General features: G+C 58.2%; 9 protein-coding genes across 9 annotated transcripts; 4 read left to right on the top strand and 5 right to left on the bottom strand.

Moving 5' to 3' along the window:
• Positions 1 to 147: 147 nt before the first annotated feature.
• LOC128820534 (scale keratin-like) lies at positions 148 to 994 on the bottom strand. The gene is made up of 2 exons (XM_054001308.1): positions 844 to 994; positions 148 to 736 (listed from the first exon to the last, which is right to left on the bottom strand). Exon 2 carries the CDS (start codon positions 710 to 712, stop codon positions 320 to 322), a length of 393 nt encoding a protein of 130 aa, XP_053857283.1. The 5' UTR covers positions 713 to 736; positions 844 to 994; the 3' UTR covers positions 148 to 319.
• A 552-nt stretch (positions 995 to 1,546) lies between these two features.
• LOC128820535 (scale keratin-like) lies at positions 1,547 to 2,389 on the top strand. Its single transcript, XM_054001309.1, has 2 exons — positions 1,547 to 1,683; positions 1,791 to 2,389. Exon 2 carries the CDS (start codon positions 1,815 to 1,817, stop codon positions 2,205 to 2,207), a length of 393 nt encoding a protein of 130 aa, XP_053857284.1. The 5' UTR covers positions 1,547 to 1,683; positions 1,791 to 1,814; the 3' UTR covers positions 2,208 to 2,389.
• A 982-nt stretch (positions 2,390 to 3,371) lies between these two features.
• LOC128820514 (scale keratin-like) lies at positions 3,372 to 4,620 on the bottom strand. The gene is made up of 2 exons (XM_054001290.1): positions 4,063 to 4,620; positions 3,372 to 3,955 (listed from the first exon to the last, which is right to left on the bottom strand). Exons 1-2 carry the CDS (start codon positions 4,126 to 4,128, stop codon positions 3,539 to 3,541), a joined length of 483 nt encoding a protein of 160 aa, XP_053857265.1. The 5' UTR covers positions 4,129 to 4,620; the 3' UTR covers positions 3,372 to 3,538.
• A 97-nt stretch (positions 4,621 to 4,717) lies between these two features.
• On the top strand, positions 4,718 to 5,599 carry LOC128820533 (scale keratin-like). The gene is made up of 2 exons (XM_054001307.1): positions 4,718 to 4,899; positions 5,007 to 5,599. Exon 2 carries the CDS (start codon positions 5,031 to 5,033, stop codon positions 5,421 to 5,423), a length of 393 nt encoding a protein of 130 aa, XP_053857282.1. The 5' UTR covers positions 4,718 to 4,899; positions 5,007 to 5,030; the 3' UTR covers positions 5,424 to 5,599.
• A 1,452-nt stretch (positions 5,600 to 7,051) lies between these two features.
• Positions 7,052 to 7,880, bottom strand: LOC128820543 (scale keratin-like). Its single transcript, XM_054001316.1, has 2 exons — positions 7,744 to 7,880; positions 7,052 to 7,636 (listed from the first exon to the last, which is right to left on the bottom strand). The coding sequence occupies exon 2, from the start codon at positions 7,610 to 7,612 to the stop codon at positions 7,220 to 7,222; it is 393 nt and encodes a 130-aa protein (XP_053857291.1). The 5' UTR covers positions 7,613 to 7,636; positions 7,744 to 7,880; the 3' UTR covers positions 7,052 to 7,219.
• Positions 7,881 to 8,714: 834 nt separating this feature from the next.
• Positions 8,715 to 9,114, top strand: LOC128820276 (scale keratin-like). The gene has a single exon (XM_054000929.1). The coding sequence runs from the start codon at positions 8,715 to 8,717 to the stop codon at positions 9,105 to 9,107; it is 393 nt and encodes a 130-aa protein (XP_053856904.1). The 3' UTR covers positions 9,108 to 9,114.
• Positions 9,115 to 10,355: 1,241 nt separating this feature from the next.
• Positions 10,356 to 11,019, bottom strand: LOC128820541 (scale keratin-like). The gene is made up of 2 exons (XM_054001314.1): positions 10,972 to 11,019; positions 10,356 to 10,864 (listed from the first exon to the last, which is right to left on the bottom strand). The coding sequence occupies exon 2, from the start codon at positions 10,838 to 10,840 to the stop codon at positions 10,448 to 10,450; it is 393 nt and encodes a 130-aa protein (XP_053857289.1). The 5' UTR covers positions 10,841 to 10,864; positions 10,972 to 11,019; the 3' UTR covers positions 10,356 to 10,447.
• Positions 11,020 to 11,760: 741 nt separating this feature from the next.
• LOC128820542 (scale keratin-like) lies at positions 11,761 to 12,466 on the top strand. Its single transcript, XM_054001315.1, has 2 exons — positions 11,761 to 11,808; positions 11,916 to 12,466. Exon 2 carries the CDS (start codon positions 11,940 to 11,942, stop codon positions 12,330 to 12,332), a length of 393 nt encoding a protein of 130 aa, XP_053857290.1. The 5' UTR covers positions 11,761 to 11,808; positions 11,916 to 11,939; the 3' UTR covers positions 12,333 to 12,466.
• Positions 12,467 to 13,958: 1,492 nt separating this feature from the next.
• Positions 13,959 to 14,787, bottom strand: LOC128820545 (scale keratin-like). Its single transcript, XM_054001320.1, has 2 exons — positions 14,651 to 14,787; positions 13,959 to 14,543 (listed from the first exon to the last, which is right to left on the bottom strand). The coding sequence occupies exon 2, from the start codon at positions 14,517 to 14,519 to the stop codon at positions 14,127 to 14,129; it is 393 nt and encodes a 130-aa protein (XP_053857295.1). The 5' UTR covers positions 14,520 to 14,543; positions 14,651 to 14,787; the 3' UTR covers positions 13,959 to 14,126.
• Positions 14,788 to 14,986: the final 199 nt, after the last annotated feature.

A 14,986-nucleotide genomic window follows, 5' to 3' on the forward strand; every position in this document is an offset into this window, starting at 1 on the left:
ACAAAGAGAATAAAAAAAATAAAGCTAAAATTTTTAACTCATGAAGATGTCTACAAGCAGAGCTAAATAAATGCAAATATGACACGAGGTTGATAAAAATTGACATAATAAAGACCAAAGAAAATGAAAGAACAATGAAATTGTTACACAAAATAATTCACAAAAGAGAACATTAGGGACTACATCTTAACACTGGAGACAAAGTAAAACCCAAAGCAAAGGAAAAGGATTTTAAAAAAGACTAATGATGGCAATAATTGAGATTAACAACTTCTAGAGTTCTCCGTTGCTGACAGATGAAAAAGGCTCTGGGATGAGTCTAGCAGGGCCCGCAGGTGTCCCAGAGCTTCTTGCTGTAGCGGGGCCAGGCGCAAGGGCTGCAGGCAGGAGCAGCGTAGGCCCTGCCAAAGGTGCAGAGGCCCCCCGAGGCCTGGGTGGCGCCGGCGCCGTAGAGGCCGCCCAGCCCCAGGGAGCCGCCAAAGGCCGGTGCTCCGGAGGAGCCCACCACGGCCTGCTGGGGGAAGGAGCTGAGGATGGGGCCAGGGAAGGTGACCACCACGGGTGGTGGCTGGATGAAGGCAGAGGAGTCGGGGCACTGGCGGGCGCACAGCTCGTTGCAGCTCTCAGCGATGGGCTGGGGCACAGCCACGCTGGTTCTGGGCGGGCACAGGTCTGTGCTGGTCCTGGGGGGGCACAGGTCGTAGCAGGACATCTTGGCGTGGGATGCGAGGCAGCTCTGAAAGAGAGGGCAGCCATGGCAGGAGAGCAGCCCAGGGCAGCGCCTGAGCCACAGGGGCCGGGCCTGGAGCAGGGAGCCGCGAGGAGGAGCGCTCACACACTTACCCTTGTTCCCGAGGAGGAGAAGGTGGCCAGGGCAGTGCTTGGTCCAGTCTGGCCCTGACACGGCTTTTATAGCAGCCCTGGCCTTGCTCAGCTCCAACCTGGCCAGTCTGCACAGGGGACACTCCCTGCTGCTGCTGCTGCTGACACCAGGGCTGTGCAGCCCCTGCCCCTCCCTGAGTCAGCATCCCACAGGTGCCACCCCAGCACATCCCAAGATGCCCAAGCAATCTCGTCCCTCCTGTCACATTAGAAACTTGATAGCCAGAATGGCACCCAGGAATGGACTCCAGGAACACCTGTCAGGGCCTGAAGCATCTCGGACAGGAGTGTCTGGAGCCTCCAACATGGAGGCAATCTGTTCATCACAGGACGGTCCAGCAGAACCAGACCCCATCTGCCAGGCATCAGTGCCCAGGGGCTTCCACAAGGCTGGGAACAAAGACTTCTCCACTCAGGCCTGATCTCCGTAGGGCAAAGAGGAGTGATGTCCATCTGGCTCAGGCTGATTCGGGCCCCACCCCAGTCCATTGGACCATTAAAGGTGTTCCTGGAGCCCTTTCCTGGCTGCCATGCCAAATATCAAGTATGTGACGTGTCAGGAAGGACGAGATCGCTTGGGCATCTTGGGATGTGCTGGGATGGCACCTGGGGGATGCTGACTCAGGGAGGGGCAGGGGCCGCACAGCCCTGGTGTCAGCAGCAGCAGCAGCAGCAGGGAGTGTCCCCTGTGCAGATTGGCCAGGCTGGAGCTGAGCAAGGCCAGGGCTGCTATAAAAGCCGTGTCAGGGCCAGACTGGACCAAGCACTGCCCTGGCCACCTTCTCCTCCTCGGGAACAAGGGTAAGTGTGTGAGCGCTCCTGCTCGCGGCTCCCTGCTCCAGGCCCGGCCCCTGTGGCTCAGGTGCTGCCCTGGGCTGCTCTCCTGCCATGGCTGCCCTCTCTTTCAGAGCTGCCTCGCATCCCACGCCAAGATGTCCTGCTACGACCTGTGCCCCCCCAGGACCAGCACAGACCTGTGCCCGCCCAGAACCAGCGTGGCTGTGCCCCAGCCCATCGCTGAGAGCTGCAACGAGCTGTGCGCCCGCCAGTGCCCCGACTCCTCTGCCTTCATCCAGCCTCCACCCGTGGTGGTCACCTTCCCTGGCCCCATCCTCAGCTCCTTCCCCCAGCAGGCCGTGGTGGGCTCCTCCGGAGCACCGGCCTTTGGCGGCTCCCTGGGGCTGGGCGGCCTCTACGGCGCCGGCGCCACCCAGGCCTCGGGGGGCCTCTGCACCTTTGGCAGGGCCTACGCTGCTCCTGCCTGCAGCCCTTGCGCCTGGCCCCGCTACAGCAAGAAGCTCTGGGACACCTGCGGGCCCTGCTAGAGCCACCACCAACTGCCCCAAAGCCCTGCTGCTGCCTCAGCCCAGCATGGAGAAGCTGAGCTCTGCACAAGCTGCCCTGGCCTCCTGCAGCCCGTGACTCCCCACCTGCCTGGGGCCTTCCCATCGTCCCCCTCCCAGCGTCTCCTGCCCTTCTTGGTTCAATAAAGTTTTCCTGCATCCAACTACTTTCTCTTTGCCTTTTTTTCCCAAGTCATGGCTCCCCCTGGGATAGCAACTGTAAATTTGAAGAGGGAATGTTTTATTGGAGGTTAAAGTGGAGAAAGAAATGGCATCAAATGGGAAGTGGATGCATATGAAGCAGAGAAGTGGCATGTGTCACGGGAGGTTAAGAAGTAGGAGAAGGACAATGACCATAACAAGGACAAGGACAAGGACAATGACAAGGAAAAGGACAAGGACAAGGACAAGGACAAGAACAAGGAGTTTCGATCACTGTGCCTGAAGACAGACAGATTCCCTGGTTGCAGGCCATGAGCCCAGGGGCCTTTACAGTTCTGCAGCCATGGTTACAATGAGTAGGACTGTCCCTGGAGCTGGGAGCTATCCAGGAGCAAATGCTGTCAGAGCTCCAGTGCCTCTGAATCCACCTCAGCTCCGCTAAAAGACCAGGGATTGAAATCAGAAACAAACTTGCCCATCACCATGCCCTATAGATTAAATTTCCCTGTCATCAGCGACTTCGCTCTTTCTCTTTCTTTCACTTTCTCTGTCTCTTTCCCTTTTTTTTGTATTTCTTTGTCACCTTGTTTCTCATGTTCTGTTTCTTCTCCTTCTCCTTCTCCTTCTCCTTCTCCTTCTCCTTCTCCTTCTCCTTCTTTCTCCTTCTCCTTCTCTTTCTCCTTCTCCTTCTCCTTCTCCTTCTCCTTCTCCTTCTCCTTCTCCTTCTCCTTCTCCTTCTCGTTTTTACTCCTTCCCCTAATCCATACACTCCCCACAGACCAATTATCTTCGGATTCCATTTCTCTCTTGATTTCATTTCATTCTCCACATAAATGTCCTCTGTCCTCTTCCCACATATCTTTTACCAACCCTTCCATTTTCCATTGCCTCGACTGTCCCCCAAGACAATTTCCCCTCCCACTCTTGGACTCTCCCATGCCCAAGGTATTCATGATTGCAGAAACGCAGTCAAAGAGAACGAAGTTAGATGCAGGAAAACTTTATTGTACCAAGAAGGGCAAGAGAATCAGGGAGTGTGGGCAGGCCCCAGGCAGGCCGGGTGTCACGGGCTCAGGACAGCTTGTGCAGAGCTCAGCTTCTCCATGCTGGGCTGAGGCAGCAGCAGGGCTTTGGGGCAGTTGGTGGTGGCTCTAGCAGGGCCCGCAGGTGTCCCAGAGCTTCTTGCTGTAGCGGGGCCAGGCGCAAGGGCTGCAGGCGGGAGCAGCGTAGGCCCTGCCAAAGGTGCAGAGGCCCCCCGAGGCCTGGGTGGCGCCGGCGCCGTAGAGGCCGCCCAGCCCCAGGGAGCCGCCAAAGGCCGGTGCTCCGGAGGAGCCCACCACGGCCTGCTGGGGGAAGGAGCTGAGGATGGGGCCAGGGAAGGTGACCACCACGGGTGGAGGCTGGATGAAGGCCGAGGAGTCGGGGCACTGGCGGGCGCACAGCTCGTTGCAGCTCTCAGCGATGGGCTGGGGCACAGCCACGCTGGTTCTGGGCGGGCACAGGTCTGTGCTGGTCCTGGGGGGGCACAGGTCGTAGCAGGACATCTTGGCGTGGGATGCGAGGCAGCTCTGCAAGAGAGGGCAGCCATGGCAGGAGAGCAGCCCAGGGCAGCGCCTGAGCCACAGGGGCCGGGCCTGGAGCAGGGAGCCGCGAGCAGGAGCGCTCACACACTTACCCTTGTTCCCGAGGAGGAGAAGGTGGCCAGGGCAGTGCTTGGTCCAGTCTGGCCCTGACAAGGCATTTATAGCAGCCCTGGCCTTGCTCAGCTCCAGCCTGGCCAATCTGCAGAGGGGACACTCCCTGCTGCTGCTGCTGCTGACACCAGGGCTGTGCGGCCCCTGCCCCTCCCTGAGTCAGCATCCCCCAGGTGCCACCCCAGCACATCCCAAGATGCCCAAGTGATCTCGTCCTTCCTGCCATGTCAGAAACATGATAGGAGGGATGTCACCCTAGAATGGGCTCCAGGAACACATTTAATGGTCCAATGGACTGGGGTGGGGCTGGAATTAGCCTGGGTCAGATGGACATCTCACCTCTTTGCCCTAATAAGATCAGGCCTGACAGGAGAAGTCTTTGTTCCCAGCCTTGTGGAACCCCCTGGGCACTGATGCCTGGCAGATGGGGTCTGGTTCTACTGGGTTGTCCTGCGATGCACAGATCCCCTCCATGGTGAATGCTCCAGACACTCCTGCCCCAGATGCTTCTGACCCTGACAGGTGTTCCTGGAGCCCTTTCCTGGCTGCCATCCCAAATATCAAGTATGTGATGTGTCAGGAAGGACGAGATCGCTTGGGCATCTTGGGATGTGCTGGGGTGGCACCTGGGGGATGCTGACTCAGGGAGGGGCAGGGGCCGCACAGCCCTGGTGTCAGCAGCAGCAGCAGCAGGGAGTGTCCCCTGTGCAGACTGTCCAGGCTGGAGCTGAGCAAGGCCAGGGCTGCTATAAAAGCCGTGTCAGGGCCAGACTGGACCAAGCACTGCCCTGGCCACCTTCTCCTCCTCGGGAACAAGGGTAAGTGTGTGAGCGCTCCTGCTCGCGGCTCCCTGCTCCAGGCCCGGCCCCTGTGGCTCAGGCACTGCCCTGGGCTGCTCTCCTGCCATGGCTGCCCTCTCTTTCAGAGCTGCCTCGCATCCCACGCCAAGATGTCCTGCTACGACCTGTGCCCCCCCAGGACCAGCACAGACCTGTGCCCGCCCAGAACCAGCGTGGCTGTGCCCCAGCCCATCGCTGAGAGCTGCAACGAGCTGTGCGCCCGCCAGTGCCCCGACTCCTCGGCCTTCATCCAGCCTCCACCCGTGGTGGTCACCTTCCCTGGCCCCATCCTCAGCTCCTTCCCCCAGCAGGCCGTGGTGGGCTCCTCCGGAGCACCGGCCTTTGGCGGCTCCCTGGGGCTGGGCGGCCTCTACGGCGCCGGCGCCACCCAGGCCTCGGGGGGCCTCTGCACCTTTGGCAGGGCCTACGCTGCTCCCGCCTGCAGCCCTTGCGCCTGGCCCCGCTACAGCAAGAAGCTCTGGGACACCTGTGGGCCCTGCTAGAGCCACCACCAACTGCCCCAAAGCCCTGCTGCTGCCTCAGCCCAGCATGGAGAAGCTGAGCTCTGCACAAGCTGCCCTGGCCTCCTGCAGCCCGTGACACCCGGCCTGCCTTGGGCCTGCCCACATTTCCTGATTCTCCTGCCCTTCTTGGTTCAATAAAGTTTTCCTGCATCCAACTTCTGTCTCTTTGCCTCCTTTTCTGCAATCGTGAATACCCCTGGAGGTGGGGGAGATCCACAAGTGGGAGAGGAAATTGTGTTGCTGGGTGTGGCAGGCACATTCTTCTCTCTCTCAGGATTTTTCATGGAGGAGCACAGAGAGAAGAAAGAGAAAACAATTTCTATTTCTGCTCCTTGTTTTTCCCATGTGGAATGTGCTTGGAGAAATGCTCACCTGGGTTGATTGCTTGATTGGATCCTGGAGAGGATTGTTTGAGCCTGATGGCCAATCCAATCCACCTGTGTCTGGACTCTCAGAGAGGGTCACGAGTTGTGAGTGGGTTAGATATGGGAGTTAGAAAAAGTAGGTTTGTAGTTTTAGTATCTCCATTAAATAGTTTATTAATGAATTATAGCATAGTTATAATAAAGAAATCATTCAGCCTTCTGAACAGGAGTCAGACATCAGCATTTCTTCCCACCGGGTTCACCTGCATTTTCCATAGCTGGGATGGCCACAGGCAATGGAAAATAGAAGGGGAAGGGAAAGGTTAAACAGAAGTGGGGATGGGACATTGGCGGTTAAAGTGGAGATGAAAATGAAATCAAAGGGGAAGTGGAATGATACGAAGGAGAACTGTAGGAACCGGTGAGGTTAGGAAACGGAGAAGGCGAACGAGAAGGGGAAGGAGACTGGGAAGGATCTCTGAGCACTCTTCAGGAAGGGACACAGATCCCCCTGCTTGTCGGCCATGAGACCAGGAACTCTTCCAGACCTGCTGTTGTGTTGGTGGAGAGTGGGGTTGGCCACAGAGCTGGGAGCCATCCGGGGACAGAGGCTACCAGAACTCCAGGCCCTCTGTGCCACCATGGCTCTGCTAAAGGAGCTGGAACAGAAATCAGAGGGAGAATTCCCCCTCACTCTTCCCTGTACATTAAATTTCCTTGTCATCAATTACTTCTCCTTCACTTTCTACGTCTTATTCTTTCTTCTTTTTATTTCTTCTACTCCTTGATTCTTATATTCTCTTTCGTCTTCTCTTTCTCCTTCTCTTTCCTCTTGTCATCCTTCTTTGCATTCTCTTTCCTCTACTTTTCCTCCTTCTTCCACTTTTCCTTCTCATCATCCTGCATCTCCTTCCCCTCATCCTTCTCATGCTTCTCATGCTCCTCGTCCTTCTCCTTCTCCTTCTTCTTCTCTTTCTCCTCCATCTCCTCCTTCTCCTAAAGAAGCACCTTCTCAACATACTCTGTCTTCTCATTCTGTATCCTTTTTGGTTTCATGTTCTCCACATTACTGTCCTCTGTCTCATCCCTGATCCATTTTATCTTCCACATCCCCTTCCTTTTTCCATTGCCCCTCACCATCACGGTATCACCATTTCCCCTCCCACTCTTGGAATACCGTCCTTCTCTGGAATTTCCTGGTTTTGGGAAAAAGGGCAAGGAGTCTGGAGTTGGATGAGGAAAATTTTATTGAGCACTGAAAGGCAGGAGAGGCAGGGACAGTAATGGTGGGCAGGCCCCAGGCAGGCCAGGAGTCATGGGCTGCAGGTGACCAGGGCAGCTTGTGCAGAGCTCAACTTCTCCATGCTGGGCTGAGGCAGCAGCAGGGCTTTGGGGCAGTTGGTGGTGGCTCTAGCAGGGCCCGCAGGTGTCCCAGAGCTTCTTGCTGTAGCGGGGCCAGGCGCAAGGGCTGCAGGCGGGAGCAGCGTAGGCCCTGCCAAAGGTGCAGAGGCCCCCCGAGGCCTGGGTGGCGCCGGTGCCGTAGAGGCCGCCCAGCCCCAGGGAGCCGCCAAAGGCCGGTGCTCCGGAGGAGCCCACCACGGCCTGCTGGGGGAAGGAGCTGAGGATGGGGCCAGGGAAGGTGACCACCACGGGTGGAGGCTGGATGAAGGCAGAGGAGTCGGGGCACTGGCGGGCGCACAGCTCGTTGCAGCTCTCAGCGATGGGCTGGGGCACAGCCACGCTGGTTCTGGGCGGGCACAGGTCTGTGCTGGTCCTGGGGGGGCACAGGTCATAGCAGGACATCTTGGCGTGGGATGCGAGGCAGCTCTGCAAGAGAGGACAGCCATGGCAGGAGAGCAGCCCAGGGCAGCGCCTGAGCCACAGGGGCCGGGGCTGGAGCAGGGAGCCGCGAGGAGGAGCGCTCACACACTTACCCTTGTTCCCGAGGAGGAGAAGGTGGCCAGGGCAGTGCTTGGTCCAGTCTGGCCCTGACACGGCTTTTATAGCAGCCCTGGCCTTGCTCAGCTCCAGCCTGGCCAGTCTGCACAGGGGACACTCCCTGCTGCTGCTGCTGCTGCTGACACCAGGGCTGTGCAGCCCCTGCCCCTCCCTGAGTCAGCATCCCCCAGGTGCCACCCCAGCACATCCCAAGATGCCCAAGTGATCTCGTCCTTCCTGTCACGTTAGAAACTTGATAGCCAGAATGGCACCCAGGAATGGACTCCAGGAACACCTGTCAGGGCCTGAAGCATCTTGGGCAGGAGTGTCCGGAGCCTCCAACATGGAGGCAATCTGTTCATCGCAGGACGGTCCAGCAGAACCAGACCCCATCTGCCAGGCATCAGTGCCCAGGGGCTTCCACAAGGCTGGGAACAAAGACTTCTCCACTCAGGCCTGATCTCCGTAGGGCAAAGAGGAGTGATGTCCATCTGGCTCAGGCTGATTCGGGCCCCACCCCAGTCCATTGGACCATTAAAGGTGTTCCTGGAGCCCTTTCCTGGCTGCCATGCCAAATATCAAGTATGTGACGTGTCAGGAAGGACGAGATCGCTTGGGCACCTTGGGATGTGCTGGGATGGCACCTGGGGGATGCTGACTCAGGGAGGGGCAGGGGCCGCACAGCCCTGGTGTCAGCAGCAGCAGCAGCAGGGAGTGTCCCCTCTGCAGATTGGCCAGGCTGGAGCTGAGCAAGGCCAGGGCTGCTATAAAAGCCGTGTCAGGGCCAGACTGGACCAAGCACTGCCCTGGCCACCTTCTCCTCCTCGGGAACAAGGGTAAGTGTGTGAGCGCTCCTGCTCGCGGCTCCCTGCTCCAGCCCCGGCCCCTGTGGCTCAGGCACTGCCCTGGGCTGCTCTCCTGCCATGGCTGCCCTCTCTTGCAGAACTGCCTCGCATCCCACGCCAAGATGTCCTGCTACAACCTGTGCCCCCCCAGGACCAGCACAGACCTGTGCCCGCCCAGAACCAGCGTGGCTGTGCCCCAGCCCATCGCTGAGAGCTGCAACGAGCTGTGCGCCCGCCAGTGCCCCGACTCCTCTGCCTTCATCCAGCCTCCACCCGTGGTGATCACCTTCCCTGGCCCCATCCTCAGCTCCTTCCCCCAGCAGGCCGTGGTGGGCTCCTCCGGAGCACCGGCCTTTGGCGGCTCCCTGGGGCTGGGCGGCCTCTACGGCGCCGGCGCCACCCAGGCCTCGGGGGGCCTCTGCACCTTTGGCAGGGCCTACGCTGCTCCCGCCTGCAGCCCTTGCGCCTGGCCCCGCTACAGCAAGAAGCTCTGGGACACCTGCGGGCCCTGCTAGAGCCACCACCAACTACCCCAAAGCCCCGCTGCCGCCTCAGCCCAGCATGGAGAAGTTGAGCTCTGCACAAGCTGCCCTGGCCTCCTGCAGCCCGTGACTCCCCGCCTGCCTGGGGCCTGCCCACCCTCCCTCTCCCAGTCTCTGCAGCCCCTCGGTGCTCAATAAAGTTTTCCTGCATCCAGCTCCTTTCTCTTTGCCTCCTTTTCTGAAATTAGGGAGACCCTGGGCATGGGAGAGTTCCAGGAACAGGAGGGGAACTGTTGATGCTGAGATGGCCAGGGTCAATGGAAAATGGATGGGGAAGGGAAAGGTGCTCGAGGTGAGGGACAGGGAGAGAGGAGGGTGATGTGGAGAAGAAAATGAAATCAAAGGGGAAATGCAATAAAAAGATAAGTATTGTCAGAAGTGTTGGTCTTAAAGAGAGGAGTTTAAGGAGAAGGAGAAGGAGGAGGAGAAGGAGGAGAGATGAAGGAGAAGGAGAAAGAGAAGGAGAAGAGGAAAGAGAATACCAGACAAAAGGAGACAGCAAAATCATATGACAGAAAGAAAAAGAGAATGAGAATGAGAAAGAGAAAGACACAAAGAGAAAGAAACAAAGACAAAGACAAAGAGCTGATGACAAGGAAATTTAATGTATAAGGCATGGTGGCATGGATTTTTCTCTCTGATTTCAGACCCTGGTCCTTTAGCAGTGCCAGGGCCGATAGAGTGGGGCTGGTGCTCTGACAGCATTTGCTCCTGGATGGCTCCCACTTCTGGGGACAATCCTATGCATTGCCAGCATGGCTGCAGAACTGTAAAGGCCCCTGGGCTCATGACCTGCAAGCAGGGAATCTGTCTGTCTTCAGGCAGACACCTTGAAGCTCCTTGCCCATGTCCTTGTCTTTGTCCTTGTCCATCTCCTTCTCCTTCTACTTGACTTATTTCTCCTTCCCTGAAGCATTCCCACTTCTCTCCTGCATATCCATCCTCTTCATTTTACATTTCAATTTCTTCTCCACTTTATCCTCCAGTGTTACATTCCTTCATCTATTAGACAGTTGCTGTCCCGTTCCGTTTTCAGTTTTGCCAAGAACAACAATTCCCCTCCCCACTCTTGAAACTCCCTGATCCCCAGGGGTAGCCATGACTTGGGAAAGAAATGCCAAGAGACAGGAGTTGGATGCAGGAAAATTTTATTGACCCTCAAGGAGCAGGAGAGGCAGGGAAAGGGACAGGGGGCAGGCTCCAGGCATGCCAGGTGTCACGGGCTGCAGGAGGCCAGGGCAGCTTGTGCAGAGCTCAGCTTCTCCATGCTGGGCTGAGGCAGCAGCAGGGCTTTGGGGCAGTTGGTGGTGGCTCTAGCAGGGCCCGCAGGTGTCCCAGAGCTTCTTGCTGTAGCGGGGCCAGGCGCAAGGGCTGCAGGCAGGAGCAGCGTAGGCCCTGCCAAAGGTGCAGAGGCCCCCCGAGGCCTGGGTGGCGCCGGCGCCGTAGAGGCCGCCCAGCCCCAGGGAGCCGCCAAAGGCCGGTGCTCCGGAGGAGCCCACCACGGCCTGCTGGGGGAAGGAGCTGAGGATGGGGCCGGGGAAGGTGACCACCACGGGTGGAGGCTGGATGAAGGCAGAGGAGTCGGGGCACTGGCGGGCGCACAGCTCGTTGCAGCTCTCAGCGATGGGCTGGGGCACAGCCACGCTGGTTCTGGGCGGGCACAGGTCTGTGCTGGTCCTGGGGGGGCACAGGTCGTAGCAGGACATCTTGGCGTGGGATGCGAGGCAGCTCTGCAAGAGAGGGCAGCCATGGCAGGAGAGCAGCCCAGGGCAGCGCCTGAGCCACAGGGGCCGGACCTGGAGCAGGGAGCCGCGAGCAGGAGCGCTCACACACTTACCCTTGTTCCCGAGGAGGAGAAGGTGGCCAGGGCAGTGTTTGGTCCAGTCTGGCCCTGACACGGCTTTTATAGCAGCCCTGGCCTTGCTCAGCTCCAGCCTGGCCAATCTGCAGAGGGGACACTCCCTGCTGCTGCTGCTGCTGACACCAGGGCTGTGCGGCCCCTGCCCCTCCCTGAGTCAGCATCCCCCAGGTGCCACCCCAGCACATCCCAAGATGCCCAAGTGATCTCGTCCTTCCTGTCACGTTAGAAACTTGATAGCCAGAATGGCACCCAGGAATGGACTCCACGAACACCTGTCAGGGCCTGAAGCATCTTGGGCAGGAGTGTCCAGAGCCTCCAACATGGAGGCAATCTGTTCATCGCAGGACGGTCCAGCAGAACCAGACCCCATCTGCCAGGCATCAGTGCCCAGGGGCTTCCACAAGGCTGGGAACAAAGACTTCTCCACTCAGGCCTGATCTCCGTAGGGCAAAGAGGAGTGATGTCCATCTGGCTCAGGCTGATTCGGGCCCCACCCCAGTCCATTGGACCATTAAAGGTGTTCCTGGAGCCCTTTCCTGGCTGCCATGCCAAATATCAAGTATGTGACGTGTCAGGAAGGACGAGATCGCTTGGGCATCTTGGGATGTGCTGGGATGGCACCTGGGGGATGCTGACTCAGGGAGGGGCAGGGGCCGCACAGCCCTGGTGTCAGCAGCAGCAGCAGCAGGGAGTGTCCCCTGTGCAGACTGTCCAGGCTGGAGCTGAGCAAGGCCAGGGCTGCTATAAAAGCCGTGTCAGGGCCAGACTGGACCAAACACTGCCCTGGCCACCTTCTCCTCCTCGGGAACAAGGGTAAGTGTGTGAGCGCTCCTGCTCGTGGCTCCCTGCTCCAGGCCCGGCCCCTGTGGCTCAGGCGCTGCCCTGGGCTGCTCTCCTGCCATGGCTGCCCTCTCTTGCAGAGCTGCCTCGCATCCCACGCCAAGATGTCCTGCTACGACCTGTGCCCCCCCAGGACCAGCACAGACCTGTGCCCGCCCAGAACCAGCGTGGCTGTGCCCCAGCCCATCGCTGAGAGCTGCAACGAGCTGTGCGCCCGCCAGTGCCCCGACTCCTCTGCCTTCATCCAGCCTCCACCCGTGGTGGTCACCTTCCCCGGCCCCATCCTCAGCTCCTTCCCCCAGCAGGCCGTGGTGGGCTCCTCCGGAGCACCGGCCTTTGGCGGCTCCCTGGGGCTGGGCGGCCTCTACGGCGCCGGCGCCACCCAGGCCTCGGGGGGCCTCTGCACCTTTGGCAGGGCCTACGCTGCTCCTGCCTGCAGCCCTTGCGCCTGGCCCCGCTACAGCAAGAAGCTCTGGGACACCTGTGGGCCCTGCTAGAGCCACCACCAACTGCCCCAAAGCCCTGCTGCTGCCTCAGCCCAGCATGGAGAAGCTGAGCTCTGCACAAGCTGCCCTGGCCTCCTGCAGCCCGTGACACCCGGCCTGCCTGGGGCCTGCCCACATTTCCTGATTCTCCTGCTTCTTGGTTCAATAAAGTTTTCCTGCATCCAACTTCTGTCTCTTTGCCTCCTTTTCTGCAATCGTGAATACCCCTGGAGGTGGGGGAGATCCACAAGTGGGAGAGGAAATTATGTTGCTGGGTGTGGCAGGCACATTCTTCTCTCTCTCAGGATTTTTCATGGAGGAGCACAGAGAGAAGAAAGAGAAAACAATTTCTATTTCTGCTCCTTGTTTTTCCCATGTGGAATGTGCTTGGAGAAATGCTCACCTGGGTTGATTGCTTGATTGGATCCTGGAGAGGATTGTTTGAGCCTGATGGCCAATCCAATCCACCTGTGTCTGGACTCTCAGAGAGGGTCACGAGTTGTGAGTGGGTTAGATATGGGAGTTAGAAAAAGTAGGTTTGTAGTTTTAGTATCTCCATTAAATAGTTTATTAATGAATTATAGCATAGTTATAATAAAGAAATCATTCAGCCTTCTGAACAGGAGTCAGACATCAGCATTTCTTCCCACTGGGTTCACCTGCATTTTCCATAGCTGGGATGGCCACAGGCAATGGAAAATAGAAGGGGAAGGGAAAGGTTAAACAGAAGTGGGGATGGGACATTGGCGGTTAAAGTGGAGATGAAAATGAAATCAAAGGGGAAGTGGAATGATACGAAGGAGAACTGTAGGAACCGGTGAGGTTAGGAAACGGAGAAGGCGAACGAGAAGGGGAAGGAGACTGGGAAGGATCTCTGAGCACTCTTCAGGAAGGGACACAGATCCCCCTGCTTGTCGGCCATGAGACCAGGAACTCTTCCAGACCTGCTGTTGTGTTGGTGGAGAGTGGGGTTGGCCACAGAGCTGGGAGCCATCCGGGGACAGAGGCTACCAGAGCTCCAGGCCCTCTGTGCCACCATGGCTCTGCTAAAGGAGCTGGAACAGAAATCAGAGGGAGAATTCCCCCTCACTCTTCCCTGTACATTAAATTTCCTTGTCATCAACTACTTCTCCTTCACTTTCTACGTCTTATTCTTTCTTCTTTTTATTTCTTCTACTCCTTGATTCTTATATTCTCTTTCGTCTTCTCTTTCTCCTTCTCTTTCCTCTTGTCATCCTTCTTTGCATTCTCTTTCCTCTACTTTTCCTCCTTCTTCCACTTTTCCTTCTCATCATCCTGCATCTCCTTCCCCTCATCCTTCTCATGCTTCTCATGCTCCTCGTCCTTCTCCTTCTCCTTCTTCTTCTCTTTCTCCTCCATCTCCTCCTTCTCCTAAAGAAGCACCTTCTCAACATACTCTGTCTTCTCATTCTGTATCCTTTTTGGTTTCATGTTCTCCACATTACTGTCCTCTGTCTCATCCCTGATCCATTTTATCTTCCACATCCCCTTCCTTTTTCCATTGCCCCTCACCATCACGGTATCACCATTTCCCCTCCCACTCTTGGAATACCGTCCTTCTCTGGAATTTCCTGGTTTTGGGAAAAAGGGCAAGGAGTCTGGAGTTGGATGAGGAAAATTTTATTGAGCACTGAAAGGCAGGAGAGGCAGGGACAGTAATGGTGGGCAGGCCCCAGGCAGGCCAGGAGTCATGGGCTGCAGGTGACCAGGGCAGCTTGTGCAGAGCTCAACTTCTCCATGCTGGGCTGAGGCGGCAGCGGGGCTTTGGGGCAGTTGGTGGTGGCTCTAGCAGGGCCCGCAGGTGTCCCAGAGCTTCTTGCTGTAGCGGGGCCAGGCGCAAGGGCTGCAGGCGGGAGCAGCGTAGGCCCTGCCAAAGGTGCAGAGGCCCCCCGAGGCCTGGGTGGCGCCGGTGCCGTAGAGGCCGCCCAGCCCCAGGGAGCCGCCAAAGGCCGGTGCTCCGGAGGAGCCCACCACGGCCTGCTGGGGGAAGGAGCTGAGGATGGGGCCGGGGAAGGTGACCACCACAGGTGGAGGCTGGATGAAGGCAGAGGAGTCGGGGCACTGGCGGGCGCACAGCTCGTTGCAGCTCTCAGCGATGGGCTGGGGCACAGCCACGCTGGTTCTGGGCGGGCACAGGTCTGTGCTGGTCCTGGGGGGGCACAGGTCGTAGCAGGACATCTTGGCGTGGGATGCGAGGCAGCTCTGCAAGAGAGGACAGCCATGGCAGGAGAGCAGCCCAGGGCAGCGCCTGAGCCACAGGGGCCGGGCCTGGAGCAGGGAGCCGCGAGGAGGAGCGCTCACACACTTACCCTTTTTCCTGAGGAGGAGAAGGTGGCCAGGGCAGTGCTTGGTCCAGTCTGGCCCTGACACGGCTTTTATAGCAGCCCTGGCCTTGCTCAGCTCCAGCCTGGCCAGTCTGCACAGGGGACACTCCCTGCTGCTGCTGCTGCTGCTGACACCAGGGCTGTGCAGCCCCTGCCCCTCCCTGAGTCAGCATCCCCCAGGTGCCACCCCAGCACATCCCAAGATGCCCAAGTGATCTCGTCCTTCCTGTCACGTTAGAAACTTGATAGCCAGAATGGCACCCAGGAATGGACTCCACGAACACCTGTCAGGGCCTGAAGCATCTTGGGCAGGAGTGTCCG

Source organism: Vidua macroura, chromosome 29, assembly GCF_024509145.1.
Source record: "Vidua macroura isolate BioBank_ID:100142 chromosome 29, ASM2450914v1, whole genome shotgun sequence".
Classification (NCBI taxonomy): Eukaryota; Metazoa; Chordata; class Aves; order Passeriformes; family Viduidae; genus Vidua; species Vidua macroura.

Coding starts and splice junctions, on each gene's coding strand:
- LOC128820534 (XM_054001308.1), bottom strand. CDS start 712: ATGTCCTGCTACGACCTGTGCCCCCCCAGGACCAGCACAGACCTGTGC.
- LOC128820276 (XM_054000929.1), top strand. CDS start 8,715: ATGTCCTGCTACAACCTGTGCCCCCCCAGGACCAGCACAGACCTGTGC.
- LOC128820543 (XM_054001316.1), bottom strand. CDS start 7,612: ATGTCCTGCTATGACCTGTGCCCCCCCAGGACCAGCACAGACCTGTGC.
- LOC128820542 (XM_054001315.1), top strand. CDS start 11,940: ATGTCCTGCTACGACCTGTGCCCCCCCAGGACCAGCACAGACCTGTGC.
- LOC128820514 (XM_054001290.1), bottom strand. CDS start 4,128: ATGCCTTGTCAGGGCCAGACTGGACCAAGCACTGCCCTGGCCACCTTC. Junction 3,956..4,062: donor TCTCCTCCTCGGGAACAAGG/GTAAGTGTGTGA, acceptor CCTCTCTTGCAG/AGCTGCCTCGCATCCCACGC.
- LOC128820541 (XM_054001314.1), bottom strand. CDS start 10,840: ATGTCCTGCTACGACCTGTGCCCCCCCAGGACCAGCACAGACCTGTGC.
- LOC128820535 (XM_054001309.1), top strand. CDS start 1,815: ATGTCCTGCTACGACCTGTGCCCCCCCAGGACCAGCACAGACCTGTGC.
- LOC128820533 (XM_054001307.1), top strand. CDS start 5,031: ATGTCCTGCTACGACCTGTGCCCCCCCAGGACCAGCACAGACCTGTGC.
- LOC128820545 (XM_054001320.1), bottom strand. CDS start 14,519: ATGTCCTGCTACGACCTGTGCCCCCCCAGGACCAGCACAGACCTGTGC.